The 19,058-nt window shown below is 35.7% G+C and overlaps 2 protein-coding genes across 2 annotated transcripts; one reads left to right on the forward strand and one right to left on the reverse strand.

Annotated features, from left to right (window-relative positions):
• Positions 1-3,051: 3,051 nt before the first annotated feature.
• LOC114284401 (T-complex protein 1 subunit delta) lies at positions 3,052-4,959 on the reverse strand. The gene has a single exon (XM_028227300.2). It carries the CDS (start codon positions 4,821-4,823, stop codon positions 3,216-3,218), a length of 1,608 nt encoding a protein of 535 aa, XP_028083101.2. The 5' UTR covers positions 4,824-4,959; the 3' UTR covers positions 3,052-3,215.
• Positions 4,960-18,291: 13,332 nt separating this feature from the next.
• Positions 18,292-18,771, forward strand: LOC145824179 (uncharacterized). The gene has a single exon (XM_082923794.1). The coding sequence runs from the start codon at positions 18,292-18,294 to the stop codon at positions 18,769-18,771; it is 480 nt and encodes a 159-aa protein (XP_082779920.1).
• Positions 18,772-19,058: the final 287 nt, after the last annotated feature.

A 19,058-nucleotide genomic window follows, 5' to 3' on the forward strand; every position in this document is an offset into this window, starting at 1 on the left:
GTGGCAATCCCTTGTACCTATATCCACTCCCTTGTACATATATCCACTCTCAGTTCCTCACCGGCTTTTCCTAAGTTCACCCAAAACCTTTACAACACAACTTCAAGGGTTTTCTCTAGGATCAACCCTCAGCCTCTTCCACACTAACATGTCATAATTACAATAATAAAGTAGGTTTTCTAGACTCGCCTAAAATCGATAAACACCAAAACACAATCCTAACCAATTCAAAAAGGTACTGCTCACCTAGAGCCTCCAAGTTGTCTCTATGTGAGCTTATAATGCAAGTGTGTGATGGAAAATAGTGCATATACAATATAGTATAGCACAAGAATGAGAAGCTATACTTTCTACAAAGCAAGAACCCACTGGCTCTGAAAAGTAAGTTCTCTACACACACACAAGTTTGTGAAAACTCTTTGAGATGTGATCTAAGGTGTACAGGAGATGCTTAGGAACTCACAAGGCTTGTTTCTCATTAGGAAATACTAAATAGGGATGTTTTATATATATAACCCAACCTTGTAATGGCTAGTTTTTTGAAATTTTGACCAAATGGCAAGCTACTAGGGTGGTCGAACACACTGCAGTCTGGTATCTAGGACCTCCTGAACTTCTACTATAGTCGACCACAACTATCACGTTGGTTGACCATACTGTGGAAGAAAGATTTTCCTGCTCTCAGGACATACTATGATCAATCAAGTTCATATAGCAAAGGCTTTTTGAGACTTTGCTTGAACTCTACTTGGTCCATGCCATGCTGATGGATCTCTTCATGTCAATGAAGCTTCTTCCACACTTCTTCCATGCATCTTCAAGCTTTCGAAGACATTGTACATACACGTAATCCATGTACTCTCCTCATAATAAAGGCTTGGGTTCTACAAAAGACTGCACATACAAGTTATAAAATTACCAACCTATATTAGTCCTCACTAAGGTTTTAACAAGTGACCGCAACCGTTATGTAACACCGTTACATAACGGTTTTAACGATTACCGCCACTCATTATAGCCGCTTTTTGCAGTGTGATTGAGATTCACAGGTATGTCGGCCGTAGCGACTGCCATAGCGGTCGTAACAGTGCCGTAACGGCCTGTTACGCACCATTACGTAACAGTTCCAAACTATTTCTTTCGAAAAAACACACAAAAAAAAGCTGAAAATGGGAGAAGAAAGATAGAGAGAAGAGAGAAGATAAAGAGAGAAAATAGAGGAGCAAGAGATAGAGAGAGAGAAGAGGGAAGATGAAGAACATGTTATTGATTGGTTGAAGCGGTAAGACCTATGCTATTCTATTCAGCTGTTATCACTCAACCATTTTGTTTACGTGTGCCTATTTATATATTGTTTGAAAATAATAATAATAATAATAAGCCTGGTCATTATCTATTTGGCTTGATTAAAATATGTGTATATAAATATATATTTAGACTTTTATTTATTCTCTTACTTTTGTCATTGTTTATCTTATATATAATAATTAGTGATTGAATTTTTGTATAATATAAAGTCATTAATTATCAAAATAAAATGTAAAAAACTCAGTTTATAGTGATTTAAAATATATTGGATCATACTTAAAAATTTACAAAAATTGATCAATATTTATTTCTAACCCAATAAATTGATCATGGAAAAAAAATATGCGTATCGGTAAATATTTTTCAAATTATGCGAAAAATAAAAAAAATCACGGTTCCGGTTATCGCAACCGTTACACTACAGCCTTTATGCCCCGCAACTGCAACCGCGCTACCGCCACCGTTACGACGACCGCAACCGTTTTTCAGAACCTTACTAATCATACATCACCAAAATCTATTAATCTCGGTGGCAGCAAATAATCATTATAACAATAACATTCGGTGTTTTCAGCAGAAGTATATGACATAAGAGTGTAAGACCCAAAAGACTTCCTTACAAGAACAAATATCCATGTTGGTATTTCATAAATCCCCTTCAGAAGACCCAAAAGACGTCCTTACAACAACAAATACCCTTGTTGGCATTTCATAAATCCCCTTCAGAATGGATAAGCTGAAGAAAAATAATATCGATGCCCCCAACAAGACTATAATTTTGGTTTATACAGCATGTACAGCAATACATGAAAATTTTAAGCTAGTTACACAGCGTTTGTTGCACAAAAAGGATTTTTCTCCCTTTCCATATTTTGTGTGACCTATAAAATAAGAAAACATTCTTTGTAAATCCTTTTTGACCAAAAAGCAAAAAGCAAACGAACATAAGTCTCATGCATAACCATTCACCACTACTAAACAGGATGTCCAGGAAGGTTTACACCATCTGAACATTAAACCCTCGGCCATCTTTTATGCTGCAGGTAACCACCCTAATAGGTACTTTTCAGTCTATCTATTTGTCTGTCTATCTATATATACTTTGATCTATTTAGTTCCCATCATTTTCTAGAGTTCAAATTGGATCCCAACCTCCTAGAATAAGATTAATCCTAGCCTCTGCAACCCAGACTTGCCCCCTCTTACTACAAAAATGTTATTTATTTCTGTTCTGTTTCAATCTTTAGATCCTTCTCTATATGCCCCAACTGTCTGGTGAAAAACTATGACTAAATACACGTTCTTAAAATGCATGCACCAAAAACTATCAAATAGGGGGATAAAAATTATTTTACAATAAAAACATTTACAAAGTAAATTAAATGTAATAAAAATTCCCTCTTTGAGCAAAAAGCTTCTACGAGGGAAAACCAAGTTAATCTAGAATTCCTCAACACACTAAAAGCGACAAATAGGTGATAATCTTTCTAACATTTTAAAAATTATACCTCAAAGTAAATCTCAAATACTCAGTAAAAGCTTCCATGACATCAGCATATACAATAGAAAGTACAACTAGTAGGTTATTATCATTTTGTAATTCAGCACTGTATTTAATTTGATGCCATACAGAGGACAATACACACCCAACAAAAACTAAGGTCGTCATATCTAATTGCATATCAATCTAAAAAGGTTAATAAAATAAAATAAAATAAAATAAAAAATCAGTGAGACATAAGATGACCAAAGTAAACATGCACTATTAAAAGTACCAGGTCAAAATCATTAGACATAAACAACCTCAAAAGACCAAAAAACAGAAACTAGCATCACACAGAAATCAAAAGACAATATGACAAACAGATTTTCATCCTGCAACATTGTCGTGTTCTAACTAATCAAATCTACCTCACTGTAACAATGTCATCAATCTTCAAAATCATCCGCACACACTCTGTAGCCAGACTGATTGCACTAGTGCTTACTAGCAGCGGCTGCACCACGTTTTCTTCCAAGATGTTAGTGATTTGCCCTTTCCTCACATTGATTCCGGCATTGATCTCACCCTGGGCATGCCGATTCCTAAGCTCAGTGACAATAGCAATTGGGTTCAAACCTGCATTCTCAGCCAAGGTATAGGGAACAACTTCAAGTGCCTCTGCAAAAGACCGAACACAGTAACTCTCCATCCCCTGCAATACCTTAGCCCATGCACCCAATTGCCTTGAAAGCTCTATCTCTGGTGCACCACCACCAGCAATCAGAAACCTCTTGTTGACTAAACACCTCACAACACACAGGGCATCGTGCAAACTCCTTTCTGCTTCATCAAGAACCAATTGGTTCGACCCACGAACAAGCACTGTTGTGGTTTGACCCATATCCTTAATTCCCGTAATCTTCACCATCTTCCCATCTCCAAGCGAAACCTCCTCAACCAAATCCGCATAACCCAACTTCTCAGCACGGAAATGCTCAATGTTAGCAATAGGCAAACAGTTCAGAGTCTTTGTAATGAACTCAATCTCATCACGCTCAACGTCCTTAATCACCATAATCTTGGCTTTCGCAAGATAATGCAACGATAAATCAGTCACAGCATCCCTCAAAATACTCTTCTGAATCAACAACACATTACACCCAGTTGCCTTAATCTTCTTAATCATACCCAGAATATAATTCCTCTCCTCTTTCAAAATTCGATCCATTTGGGTATAATCCGAAACCACAATAGATTGCTCAATATCAGTTTTAGGCGGCGAAATTTGAAATTGAATAACAGCAATTTTGGCATTTTCAACACGAGTAGGACCACCAGCAGAGTGGCTCACCTTCTTGTCGAAAACCAAACCCTTGATTAGTTCAGTATCATCCACAGTTCCGCCGAGCTTTTTCACAATCTTCACGTCTCGAAGATCAACAAGATCGGGCTTTAAGGGATCAACCACAGAGAGAACAGCATCGACAGCAAGAGGAGCCAACAGAGTAGAGTACTGACTAACTACCTTGCTATTGAGCGAAGTACTCGCGGACTTCACAAGCGATTCGCGATCTGAGAGCTCAACAGGGACAGCCATTGCGGTGAGTACATCGACAGTCTTGAGAGAGACTTTGTGGAGAGAATCGGAGATGACGGTGGGGTGAATTCCGGTGTTGAGAAGAGAGAGGCACTGCTTGAGGAGAGCTCCGGCGATCACGACGACGGTGGTGGTGCCATCGCCGGCCACGATGTCTTGAGATTTGGAGAGTTCGACAAGCATCTTCGCCGCCGGCTGAAGAACCTCCATCTTATTGAGAATGGTGGCGCCGTCGTTGGTGATGATGACTTCGCCGGAGGCGGTGGAGATCATCTTGTCCATGCCTTTGGGACCGAGGCTGGTACGGACGGCATCTGCTACGGCGCGTGCGGCGATGATGTTGGCCTGGCGAATGTCTTGCTTGCGTTTATTGTCAACGTAGCTCTCGGTCTTCGATGCGGCGGCGCGTGGAGCTTGGACTGCCGGCGACGCCATGACTGGTTTGGATGAGTGAGAGTTTTAGAGAGATTTGAAACCCTAGCTTGGGAAATGGTACAAAACCCTAGAGTTCCATCGAAAAGACTAGAAGCGGGAGAGGGAGGGAAAGATAAATGATTAATTACACCAAGGTCCCTTAGCTATCGGTTAATATCACTTACATTATGTTTGGTGAGAGAGAAAATAAAAGAAATGATTACTTAAATTATAAGATAAAAGAATTAATTATAATTTTTTTCATTCTTATTTGGATAAGTAAGAAATAAAATAAAATAAATTATTGTGATTTCTCTCTTTCTTATTGAAAAAATTACTCATAAATCTCATATGGAAAAATGTTGTTCCGTTTAGTCCTGAATGTTTTTTATTAAACCATTTAGTCCTTTTTTTTTGGTATGTTGTATTTGTTTGTTATATTAGTTTTTTTATTTTACTTGTGTACCCTTGTTTTACTATTAGGGGGCATGTGTGGATAAGGTATGTGGTTAACATTACTATACCGTTAAGAAGGCATCTGCGAAGTGATTTTTGGGGGTGATAGTGTTGCCCACTTGATGTTATATTCTTATCGTGAAATATTTTCTCTATAGGTAGGTTGGTTATCAGGTTTTCTACTTAGCCCATTAACATCAACAAGCACAACATCACTACTAAGAACCAATGTCAAAATACTACATTAACGATTGCAACATACACTGAGGAACTTTGCCCTAAATTAACATTGCGAATTAAATTGGGTAATGTGTCAATACAACAACCACTCACAAACACAACAACCAAAACTCAAAACACACAGTTCATATTCCCAAAATACATAAACAATTTCAGTTTGCAGCACTACACATGTTTAGGTTTCATAGAAATCGGCAGTAACTCCAAGAATGGCTTAATCGGCGGCATAGGATACACTTATAGACGGCGGCTACATTGCCGATTTACCACCAAACCTCACCTATTTCACAATAAGCCAGCCCTGTGCACAGTCTTACTTTATAGTCATACAATTGCAGTTTAATTGAATTTTTATGTCAATTTACATGTTTATTACGTTTTCCATCGGATCATGAATTACATGTTACCGTAGCAATAATATTTATTTTTTGAATGTCCGTTGTGGTGTACGAATTCACGACAAGTTCAACATATCAATACATCGTTTCATGTGCCGTTGATCCGAACCAACGTTGAAAGGAAAAAATTTAATTCGATCTTCAATGTTTTTTGCCAGCCCACTGCTTTTTTAGTCACATTATATGGTGAGTTGGTTGGTATGATGTGAGTGCACATCGCATCGTCGGTTCATCTGGGTGTTTGTTACCAACCATGCATGCCATTACCATCATTCGTCATAGGTTCGGCTAATGTCAATCACAACACATATAACACCACCATTGGACACATTCAAAAAACAACAACTTGCCAAGCCACCAAAACACATTTCAGAAAAACCCACCAGATTTCATGCAACATTATGCTACTTCCCCCAACACAAGATTGATTATTGTTCAACATTTCACCCACAGTGCAAAACAAAAAAAAAAATAGAAATTATGCCTAAACACATAACATGCCTAACAACAACGTTACTGGCTTTTGCCTCACATGACGTACGATTAAGTAAATTCATTCATCAACATTTTAACATTCAAAAACCAACATTAATCCGTAGCAAAAATATGTATTTTTTGAATCTCTGTGTTGGTGTACGAATTCACATGACGACTTCAGCATATCAATACGTTGTTCAATGCGCCGTTGATCCGAACCAACGGGAAGGGAAAAAATTCAATTCCATCTTCAATGTTTTCTGCCAGCCCACTGCTTTTTCAGTCACATTATATGGTGAGTTGGTTGGTATGATGTGAGTGCACATCACATCGTCGGCTCATCTGGGTGTTTGTTACAAACCATGCATGTGATCACACAAAAGTTGTTATTCCTATTACACCGTACCTGATATCGACACATTCTTCAATTCTTAAACACATAACGTACCTCACAACGATGTTACGGGACTTTATTCAATACTTACATTTTGTATACATCCGTTGAAAATAACATTAAAAAACTAACATTACACACTCATAGCATTAGTAGACTTGTAAACAGGGGACCACGACCACCACGACATCACCTAACATTACACACTCATAACATCACACACCAATGATCACACATTACACACGAATTGCCCGACACACCCCAATACATATTTCACACTTGTGCCAGTAACTACAACATTAACGAAAAAATAATAATAATAACCCACCAACCATTAACACATACACAAAACAGGGGCCACCCCTCCCTCCACAGTAACACCACCATAGATGCCAACATAAACACCAGTACTCCACACCACTATTAGCTCAATACATTTACAAACCCACAATGCCTTTAACATTCAGCACTATTCAAACTAGTACACACCATTACTGGAATCGCAGTCGAAACCAAATTTGTAGGTAAATGTCATACAACTCAATGTTCATTCAGAAACCAAAAACGCACAAACACATCTTAACCCACATACTTGACACCATGGAACCACGACCGCAACACTAACGCAGACTAGGGGATGAAGCGATCTCGCTGATAACACCACGTCACTGTAAACTACGGTTCACAATGTTCCAATGTACGCTCCACACAATTATGGCAATGTTTATACGAAATGGGGGTTTCGAATTTCTAGGGTTTGGGTGGAGGGCACAAATGTTAATTTTGGGAATGTTCTCGAGTGATTAACGTTGCTAGCAATGGATTTCAAAGTAATGAAAGTTCCAGAACTTTTCAAATTCCTTAGATACGTTTTGATTGAGCAAGAGAGAAGCCCCAGAAGACCACTATAGTAGGCTTTATGGACAATTTAGTAAATTTAACATCAACAAAACCCACAATTACCCCTACAACTTGCAAGACATGTGCTAACACTACGGGCTCCAATGTCTTTACCATTTTAGTAGGACCTATCGGTCTATAAAATAAATTGTAGGACTAAATGGTGCAACAAACATTGATTTGGGATTTAATGGTGTAATGGTGTTTTACCCTTTCTTATTTGATTAGATTTCATAAAAATAAATAAAAAAAATTTATTTTATGTTATATTATCAAAATAACCTTTTTATATTGAGGACATGGATGTCAATCATTTTATTCTTTTTATTTTTACAAGGACAAAATTGGTATTATAAAAATATAAGAATCTGATGGTTTCTTTTCTCTTCCAATCTATCTACTTTTAAGAAGATTGAAAATGCGAGTAATAAGATAAATAGGTTTCTCTCCATTTAAGTTATCCAAACAAGTAAGAGAAATACATATATTTTCATTTCTTTTCCTTTCTCTCCAAATTACTCAATCCAAACATAGTGTTATCTCCTCATTTTTTAACTTGTATTTTTACTCTTTAATTTTGAAATGTTTTACTTACTCCTTTAAAAAAGGAATTTTTGTACTATTTTTAAAAGAGAAAATAGTAGAAAAATGCTAGGAATGTAAACACATTTATTAATACACTCATAAATTGATGTGGGTTCCATATTAAATGATGATTGATCTTATCAACTTTTAAGTGTGTTAGATCATCTCTAATGATTACTTAAACCTTTAGATAAATTACACTGACATCCCTGAGGTTTATATTTATTATAATTCTTCCCTCACCTTTTCAAAATTATATCTCCCCCTAAGGTTTAAAGTTTCATTACAGATTCCCCCTTAGCAATTTAATTTTTTTAAATACCAATTTTGCCGTCACTGGATAAATTACATTGACAACCCTCACATTTTAAAAATTACAATCCCCTCCTTAAGGTTTAAAGTAGTATTACCAATTGCCTCCTCGGTTAGTATTAGTTGGAAAAAAAATTCATTGAAAAAAAAATTTAATTGGAAAAAAACTATTTGAAACAAAATTTTGTTAGTAAATTTTTAAATTTTTGTTTAAAAATCAACGTAAATACATTTTTTGAATTTACATTTTTTCCTCAAATTTACAAATTGAGACATCCATTTATAAACCCAAAAAATTATCAAACAAATTTTTATGACAGTTTTTAAAATTTTTGTAAATATAAATTGAAAACTGAAAATGAAATAGTTACCAAACAGGCTTCAGATAGTAAAAATATTGTAAAATTAACAAATAATAAATAAGTTACTAACGTAAGAAATGATTTATCAAAAGATTCTTAGGCTATGTATGGTTTGATTTTTAGAAAAAAAATTAAAAAATTAAAAATTAATTTGGTTAAGAAATAAAAAATAAAAAATGATTATCATTTTTATATTATTTTTATCTTTTGAGTGATTAGAAATATTTTTTTACAAATTAAATTGAAACAGTCATACGTATGTATATAACATGCCCAAAAATTAAAATGGTAATTATTTTTTACCCTTAAATGATAATTATTTTTTATTTTTTATTTCTTAACCAAATTAATTTTTAATTTTTTAAAAAAAATTCTAAAAATCAGACCATACATAATCTAAGAATCTTTTGATAAGTCATTTCTTACGTTAGTAACTTATTTAATTATTTGTTAATTTTATAACATTTTTACCATTTGAGACCTGTTTGATAACCATTTCGTTTTCAGTTTTCAATTTATATTTACAAAAATTTAAAAAACTGTCATAAAAACTTGTTTGATAATTTTTTTGGTTTATAAATGGTTGTCTCAGTTTGTAAATTTGAGGAAAAATCATAAATTCAAAAAATGAGTTTACGTTGGTTTTTAAATAAAAATTTAAAAAATTTACTAACAAAATTTTTTCCAATTAATTTTTTTTAATGAATTTTTTTTCCAACTAATACTAACCGAAGGGGCAATTGGTAATACTACTTTAAACCTTAGGGAGGGGATTGTAATTTTAAAAATGTGAGAGGTGTTAATGTAATTTACCTAGTGAGAGCAAAATTGGTATTTAAAAAAATTAAATTGCTGAGGGGGGGAATCTGTAATGAAACTTTAAACCTCAGAGAGGAAGATGTAATTTCCAAAAGATGGGAGGGAATTGTAATAAACATAAACCTCAGGGGGTGTCAATGTAGTTTACCCTAAACCTTTCATCAAATTTGAACGAGTTCAGCTGCTGTTCCAACTGTTGCATCAAATAGATATGTCTTTCATCGAACTGAGAATAAATATGTCTTGCATCAAATTTGAACGAGAATTTCACTTTTTCTTTCATCGAACTGAGAATAAATGTCTTTCATCAAATTATTGTTCATTGTCGTTGCTGGGTGTCTCCCCGGATGTTCTCTTGGATGACCACCTCAATGCAAAAATTTGTGAAAAAATTACACTCAAGACAAAAATAATAATAATAATAATTTACATTGGCCAGTCGACTGGCCGAACATCCGCCCGGTCGACCGGTGTTCTGATGAAACTCCAAAATCCTCCATTTGAACACTTGATATCAAAAGAAGCTTTTACTCAAATTTAATGAAAAAATCAATACACCGTTGAAGATGCTCTTAGTAATATTGTTAGTAAATGTATTCATATCCTAGCATTGTTATTTCAAAAAACTTAAAATGTCAACAGCAACTGAAGGTCTCTCTTTATATAATAGAATAGATATACATTTTAAAAACATGATTTTTGAAAATCATTATTATTATTTAAAAAATATTTTTCGTATGTTATTCATTGAAACATGATATAGTAGATAAATTAGATTATATAAGTTTAATTAATAATTTTGAAACAAAAAATACAGAAAATGCAAAAACAATTAAAAAGGTAAAACATTATTTTTTCAATCAAACATAAAAAAAATATAAATATAAATAAAAACCTAAAAAATATAAATAAAAATTTTGACTTAAAAGAATGAGGACATTTTAGTCATATTATAAAGGGCAAAATCTATTTTACCTCTATGTAATATGACTCGATAGCACTTAACCTCCTGTCTTTTAAAAATAGCCACATACTCCTATGTGATTTTGAACTAAAATGCAACTATTAGCATCGCTAACTATAGATTTGAAATGATTATAACATCCTCAAACCAAATATTTTATGTTATTTTATTTCTCTCTCATCTTTCATACACATAATTTATAATGTCTACTATTAATTCAATTAAATCACAATTAATTATAAAATTTTAATTATTTATTGTAATTCTTAATTTTTTATTCTAATTTTAATTTAATTATATTTTAGACCACAATTAATTCTAAATATTTAACTATTTGATGTAATCACTAACTTTTTATTTTATTTTTAATTTAATTATATAATTTCTAACATGGTAATCTAATTTTAATTTAATTACATTTTAGATCAATTCTAAATTATTTTTATTTTATATTTTATTTAATTATATTTTAAATCGATTCTTAATTATTTTTATTTTATTTTAATCAACATATTAATTTAATTTCAAGTTTGGAGAAAATGGGGTAAAAATGTCCTTTTGTTGTATTAATTTCATTCTAATTTTTCAAAAAGCAATACTCACTCTTAAAATTGATGCGTATAATACACCTTCTGATAGTTTAGATAGAAAAACTAACGGTAGCACTTTAATCCAAAATTACGTGAGTGTTTTCTAGCCATGTTTGAATGATAGAAATGTAAAGTGTTTCAATCCCAAACCACAAGGAAATAAAATGAATTTAACCCTATTATAAAAGAATTAAATTATTTCAATCAAACATTCATCACTTTTTTTTTCTATACTACTCTCTCCGTCTCAAATTAATGATCCCTTTTGAAAAATTTAACATTTTTTGATAGTACAATTATTATATTTTTTTTATAATACAATTATTGTACTTTTTGTGTTATTAATAAATTTAAAAGGAGGACAAAATAGCAAATTCATATTATTTCATTCCTTAATTTTTTAAAATGGACTAATATTTTGAGATAATGAAAAATGAAATAAGAGATTAATATTTTGGGACAGAGGGAGTAGTAGAAGTACTTGGGTGTTGTTTGGCATGTACTAGTTTAGGACACCTTTTATTTTATTTAAATTACATCACCTCTTATTTGTATCACATTACAAATTAATCAATCACGATTATAAAAACCCCGACCCATGATTAACGTTAATCCATACTTAATTATATCCAATGAGTAATTAAAGTGATATTTTGCATCATATGTTGCCTTATTTGTGTTTATATCTGTTTAACGTAGAAAGATCTGATCATGTTTTCGTTTCAGTTTGAGAATTGAAGGCCTTATCGGCATCCAATTCAGAAATTGACTTGATTTATGTGTTAATTAGAATTTTTAGATTTTTATGGTATGTTTAATTGAAATTCAGGAACGATTAAATTAGAATAATTAATGTCCAATTGGTTAGTAAGAGGGAGATTTATGACCTGGATTGGGCCGTGGTGATGCCGGACAAATTGTGGGCCGAACACATTTGGGCCGTGGTAGCCTGGGCCTACCCAGAAGAGATTTTTGCTCGGTAATGGCAAAAGGCGTATGGAACCAAGCTACTCAGACTTGTTGGTATGGAAGCCGGTCAAGTGAGGGTTCGGCTGAGATGTCCGCAGCCTCGTAGGGTTCCAAGGTTCGTGCGTTGCTCGGTTGGAAGGCGCGCACCCGTGGCTCGGCATGAAGGCCTTTGGTTAACCGGCATGCCCTACTTCACGCTCAGCTTTGCCGGAATGCACCCGAGCTCGGCTTTTACGGAGCTCGGTTATAAGAGCGTTCGGGTGTGAAGTGCAGCATGGCCGTAGGAAGCCGAAATGATGCATCCCGGCTGCCAAGCTCCCAGTAGAGTGGGCTGGCAGTTTAGGTAGGTGATGTTCAGCTGGATTTGTGCTGACAGATGGGATAGCAGCACCATGTGTCGAGAGACTAATGAGAGTAGATTTGGGGCGCAGAATGTATATAAGCATGTTTGCGACATGCTTAGACAGATGAACATTTGGTGAGATTTACACAAAACACTCAATCCTCTCTCTCTCTCTCTCTCTCTCTCTCTCTCTCTCTCTCTCTCTATCTCTATCCCTGTGTGTGTTTAACTTGATCGTCGGAGGGGTATTCCGGCCACACACCACCGGGTAGCTCACCGCCGTTATGCTCGCAGGTCGATCGGATAGACAGGAGCTTGGAAGAAAGAAATACAAGCTTGCTTGAATATTTGCTCCCCGTACAATTAGCTTAATCAATAATTTAATTAAGCTATTAAATAAGCCTATATAAGGCTAATATAACTATTTGAAGTCAATTGTTACACCTTTATTTCATCCTCCTTGAACTCCAAACGTGTGAGAGAAAGAGAGAGACTAAGAAAACAAGTGAGATCAACAAGGAAAAGAGCAGAATCACTAAGATTGTTGGGAATTGTAGAGAATTATGAAGTTTAATCCTCTACTCTTGTGAATTCAAAGTTTAAGGTAAAAAAATCAAGCCTTTAGTTATGTCATTGAGGTACTTAACACATATATTCAAAAGAATTAACTGAATTGAGGCAAGAATTAAGCTTATTGGAGTAGGCAAGAAGAGTATACATATATGCATGTACATTGCATTGCAACTAGAGCATGATGTCTAAGAATGTGTCCCATACATGTTCATATTTTGGTTTTAGTTTAAGAATTCAACTTGTTTTTGTAGCAATATCTCTATTAACCATGTTTTGAAAAGTTGAAGCTTATATTATTGCATGCAAGTCATGTTCTTGAAGTTTTAACTTGAATTTTGGCCAATTTACTTACTCTTGGGCCTTGATTTTGTGAAATGATCCTTAATTTTAGATGATTTTCCAAGTTTAAATGTATTTTCTCAAGTGTTTGGCCCAAATGGATGAGTTTTGTAGCTTAAAGTTGAAATTGGGAGCTTGGAGATGAATATGGAAATTCCAAAATTCGACATCTCTGCTCGAGCGTCAGATCCTGCGCTTGAGCAGCCACCTTTGTTTTTGCCTCCGCTCGAGCGACCAAAAGTACGCTCGAGCGTGAAATGCAAGCTTCCAGAAGTTCCATGTTTTTGTAGACAGCTCAAGTAGCAAGAGTTGCGCTCGAGCGAGGGTATGAGTCTCACGCTCGAGGGACCATTGAGCATGAAAATTAGACAACCAGTACTTTTCCAAAGTTTGCAGACCGCTCAAGCGAAAGAAGTTGCACTCGAGCGGCCCTCATATGTTTTCATGTCCGCTTGAGCAAGGGAAGTTACGCTCGAGCGGGTACCCCTGTTTCCAACATTTTGACCCATGTGTTTTCAAGTGCATTTTGGCATCCTCATTGCATCTTAGGCATTCCTAGGCCAAGATTAAGACACCATAATGAGGATAAGAAGTAGAAACACACCAAGATAAGAAAGAATTAAGTTAATGTTTCTGGGTGTGTAATTCAGTACGTGTTCGTTTTGTAACTGTGTAGGTCACGCGCCACAAGACGTCTGATTTTCTTATTATGTCTGTTTGCCTTAAAGCCATCTGTTAATTGTGAGTAATAACTTAGTAAAGTGATGTTCAACCTTATTTATTTTTTGTATGATATAATAAGGCATGTTTTCTGAATTGCTATCTGGAACGCCATTTGTGAATCATGATTGAATGTCCATTTTTCTGAAATGTATTTGTGGCATCAATAGTTCATGTGGCCCTCGCCCGATGGTAACAATACCGTGGCTGATATGCACGTGGCCCTTGCCCAGGGGTAACAATACTGTGGCTTATGTTCACGTGTCCCTTGCCCGAGGGTAACAATACCAAGGCCTATATTCATGTGGCCCTTGCCTGGAGGTAACAATACCATGGCTACTTGTGCACAAGATATGTACCTTTATGGTCGTCAGTATCGACTATACATGTGGGTCTCAAGACTAAGTTGATATGATAGCTAACGGATGTACCACCTATAACTGTTATGATTTCTAGATAAGTATGTGAATCAAAGTCTGTTTCTGATTTGAGATTCAAATATGCATAAAGATTTGTTTCTGATATAAACTCTGTTTTCTAACTCTGAGATGGACATCAGTCATTAAACTCTTTACCTTGTTATTATTCACTGGGCTTTCGCTCACTCTATTATTTATGTATGTAGGTGACCCGGCATATGGCCAGGCTCAGTGATGACCGGCTTGAGAGTTTTTGGTCAGCCAGCCTTTGCGCCTCCTGAGGAAGTTCCATATGGTCATGTTGTGAATGTAAAGGCTTTGTTTTCGTTTGGATTATGAACAAATTTTTAGTTAATTGTATATTGGGCTAAGTCCCTTTTTATTTCTATCTGTAATTAATGTGACAATATGACGTCAAGTATATATGTATAAAAGTTAAAAAAAATTATATCTCATATATGTTTACACAGCTCAATGGACTATGTATGTTTCTATATTTGCTTCCGCAACCCCTAATTATATGTTATTCAATTCGGAAGCTTTTGGTAATCCAAGGATTACTGGCCGGTTACGACGCTAAACCTATAGGGGCAGGTTTGGGTCATGACAGAATGGTATCAGAGCACATGTTCTACCGCACACACGAGTCCATATGAGCTTAGGATGTCCTAGTAAGAAGTATGGGCATTCCATCTGCATGTGTGAGTGTGTGGTAATCTTTATAAATGCGAAAACGAAATTTGAATATGGACAAATAAAAATTGGAATGAATGAACAAGATTATTCCTATGTTTATTATTACTTGGTGTCTTTGTAGCAATATGGAGAATGCAAGGAGAAATGATACAAGTGAATCTTCTGAGACCCGAATGAACAGAATGGAACAGATGCTTGTGACTTTGACTGAGGCCATGACGCAGCAACTAAGACAACAACCTTAGCCTCATCCGCCTCCACCAGTGTTAATTGAACCAGACAGTAATGACATCATCAATTTGACTCAGAAATTTATGAAAATGAAACCGCCGACCTTCTTGGGTGTCATTGAACCATTGAAGGCAGAAACCTGGTTGCTGGAAATGAAAAAGTTATTTGAAGTATTCCCTTGCTCTGTAACTCAAAAAGTTCTTTTGGCTACCTACACCCTAAAGGATGAAGCCCGGAGATGGTGGCTGTTGGTTCGAAATAACAACGGGGATATGACATGTGCACAATTCAATGAGATATTCTACAACAAATACTTTCCCCAATGCTTCAGGGACCGAAAAGTTTTTGAATTTCAAGAACTTAAGCAAGGGAAGATGTCCGTAGCTGAGTACAAGGCTAAGTTCACCGAGTTGGCCAGATTTACTCCTCACATGGTGGACACAGATTATAAGAAAGCACGAAAGTTCGAGGGAGGACTAGATTTGGAAATATTTGATTGAGTAGGCGTCGTGAAATTGCCTACTTATGTGGAAGTGCTTAATAGGGCATTGATGGCAAAAGCCATAATAGTAACCAAGAAACAAGCTACAACTTCAATAACAGAATGGAGAAGCAAAAGATCAAGATTCCATTTTAAGAAGGGCTGATCATTTTCGAAGAAGCAAAACACAGGGTCTTTCAGTAACTCTAGTCAAAGTAGTGGATCCATTCCAAACTGCCCCGACTGCAGAAGGAAGCATAAAGGTGCATGTTACCGTGCATCATGTGCGTGTTTCCAATGTGGCAAGACTAGCCACATGGTTAGGGATTGCCCGATGAGATCCAATAAGGTTAACAGTCCTGTGGCAAGTTTAGCCGGGTCTACTTTTGTAGCAAGATCAAATGCAATAACTAATGTCATGGGTAACGTTGACAATGAAACGTTGAGGTAAGGGAGAGTGTTCATACTAGTGCCCAGAGATGTACAGAACACCGAGTCTGTGGTATTAGGTATAATTTCAATTTGTGCCCAGAATGCATATGTCTTGATAGATTCTGGTTCTACACACTCATTTGTGTCGCATGCATTTTCTCAAAAATTAACTAGACCCTTAGAAACCATAAATTATTTATTGTCTTATCTACGCCATCTGGGGGTTCTATGGTATGTGCATATGGATATCCGGCATGTGATGTTTTGATTGGTTATATGACGTTGCACGTTGATTTGCTGCCTTTGAGCATTGATCACTTTGATTGCATATTGGGTATGGACTGGTTAACAAAGTATTGTGCATCTATTAATTGTGTAAATAAATCTGTTGTATTTCATCCACCTGGTATGCCTGAGTTTGTTTCACTAGGAACGGAGTAGTTCATCTCCCATACTTGATTCCTGCCATGAAAGCTATTAAATTTCTTAAGAAGGGATGTAAGGGCTACTTGTGTTGCATATTGACCGCATCATCTAATAGTGCTAATGTGGAAACTATTTCTATTGTTTGTGAATTTCCCGATGTGTTTCCGAATGACTTGCCTAGAGACTTAGTTGGGAAATTGAGTTCACTACTGAAGTGACACCGAGAACACAACCTATTTCTAAGACCCCTTACAGAATGTCAACCTCAAAACCGAAAGAATTGAAAACCTAACTTCAAGAACTGTTAGATAAGAAATTCATCTGTCCAAGCACTTCAGCTTGGGGTGCTCCAGTCCGGTTTGTTAAGAAGAATGATGGGTCCTTAAGATTATGTATAGATTATTGGGAATTGTATAAAGTAACCATGAAGAACAAATACCCACTACCCCGAATAGATAACCTATTTGACCGATTCTAGGGGGCCTAAGCGTTTCTAAGATTGACCTTAGATCTGGGTACCACCAGTTAAAGGTCAAGGCAGAAGACAGAGAAAACTGCATTCAAAACTAGGTATGGGCACTATGAATTTTTGGTAATGCCATTTGGGGTAACTAATGCACCAACGACATTCGTGGATTTAATGAATAGGGTGTTCAAACAATTCCTGGATAAGTTTATTGTTGTCTTTATTGATAATATGCTAATTTATTCTAAAAGTAGGGAAGAACATGAGACCCATCTTAGAATTGCCCTACAGATTTTGAGAGAAAAGAAACTGTATGCAAAATTATCCAAATATGAATTTTGGCTTGATAGTATGGCATTTTGGGGAGATGTAATTAGCAAGGACGGTATCTCTGTTGACCCTCAGAAAATTGAAGCCATTGTGAACTGGCCAAGACCAACTAATGTGTCAGAAGTGAGAAACTTTCTGGGACTTGCAGGTTATTATCGCAGATTTGTGAAAGACTTTTCAAAACTTACTATGCCATTAGCACAGCTAACACAGAAAAATGTACCATTTGATTAGAATGATCAGCGTGAATCAGCTTTTCAAGAGTTGAAAACCAGATTAATGACTGCACCAATTTTGACTTTACCTAATGGTACTGATGGGTTTCAGATTTACAGTGTTGCATCCTACAAAGGCTTGGGTTGTGTATTAATGCAAAATGGTAAAGTGATTGCCTATGCTTCTCGACAACTCTGACCACATAAAAAGAATTACCCGACTCATGATCTTAAACTGGCAACTGTGGTGTTTGCTTTGAAAATTTAGCGCCATTATCTATACGGAGTAACTTGTGAAGTGTATACTGACCATAAAAGCTTAAAATACTTCTTTACCCAAAAAGAACTGAACATGAGACAGATAAGGTGGCTAGAACTGGTCAAAGACTATGATTTACAAATTCTGTATCATCCAAGGAAGGCAAATATCGTTGCAGATGCATTGAGCCGAAAATCCATTGGGAATTTGTCACGTTTGCTCACTGGCCAGAAGGAATTGTTATGTGACCTAGAAAAGAATGATATTGAGATTGTGATGCGTGAACATGGTGGAATCTTAGTCGCCGTTTCTGCTCAGCCTGAAATCATTGAAGAGATTAAAGAGAAACAACGCGAAGATGAGTTTTTGAGGAAAATTGTTAATGAGATTGATTCAAAACCGAAACTGGGATTTGTGCTTGACAATGATGTGTTGAAATTCCAGAATCACCTTTGTGTGCCAAACTGTTTTGACTTGAGGAAACACATCATGACTGAAGCTCACAATTCGAAATTTGCTATGCATTCAGGAAATACGAAGATGTATCATGACTTGAAACAAAATTTTTGGTAGCTAGGAATAAAAAAGTTTATTGTAGACTTTGTGGCTAGATGTCTACACTGCCAACAAGTTAAAACCAAACATCAACGACCCGCTGGATTACTACAACTGCTTCCAATACCAGAATGGAAGTGGGAATATATTACTATGGACTTCGTTGTGGGATTACCTCGCTCTCCTCAAGGTATGGATTCTATCTGGGTAATTGTTGATCGTTTAACTAAATCTTCACATTTCTTACTTGTTAAATCGTTGTATAATGCGGATAAGTTGGCTAACTTGTATGTTAATGAGATTGT

The sequence above is a fragment of the Camellia sinensis genome, chromosome 4 (assembly GCF_055761805.1).
Source record: "Camellia sinensis isolate YWXY chromosome 4, ASM5576180v1, whole genome shotgun sequence".
NCBI lineage: Eukaryota > Viridiplantae > Streptophyta > Magnoliopsida > Ericales > Theaceae > Camellia > Camellia sinensis.

Bases quoted from the DNA above. Each gene is read 5' to 3' on its own strand.
- LOC114284401 (XM_028227300.2), bottom strand. From the start codon at position 4,823: ATGGCGTCGCCGGCAGTCCAAGCTCCACGCGCCGCCGCATCGAAGACC.
- LOC145824179 (XM_082923794.1), top strand. From the start codon at position 18,292: ATGAGACAGATAAGGTGGCTAGAACTGGTCAAAGACTATGATTTACAA.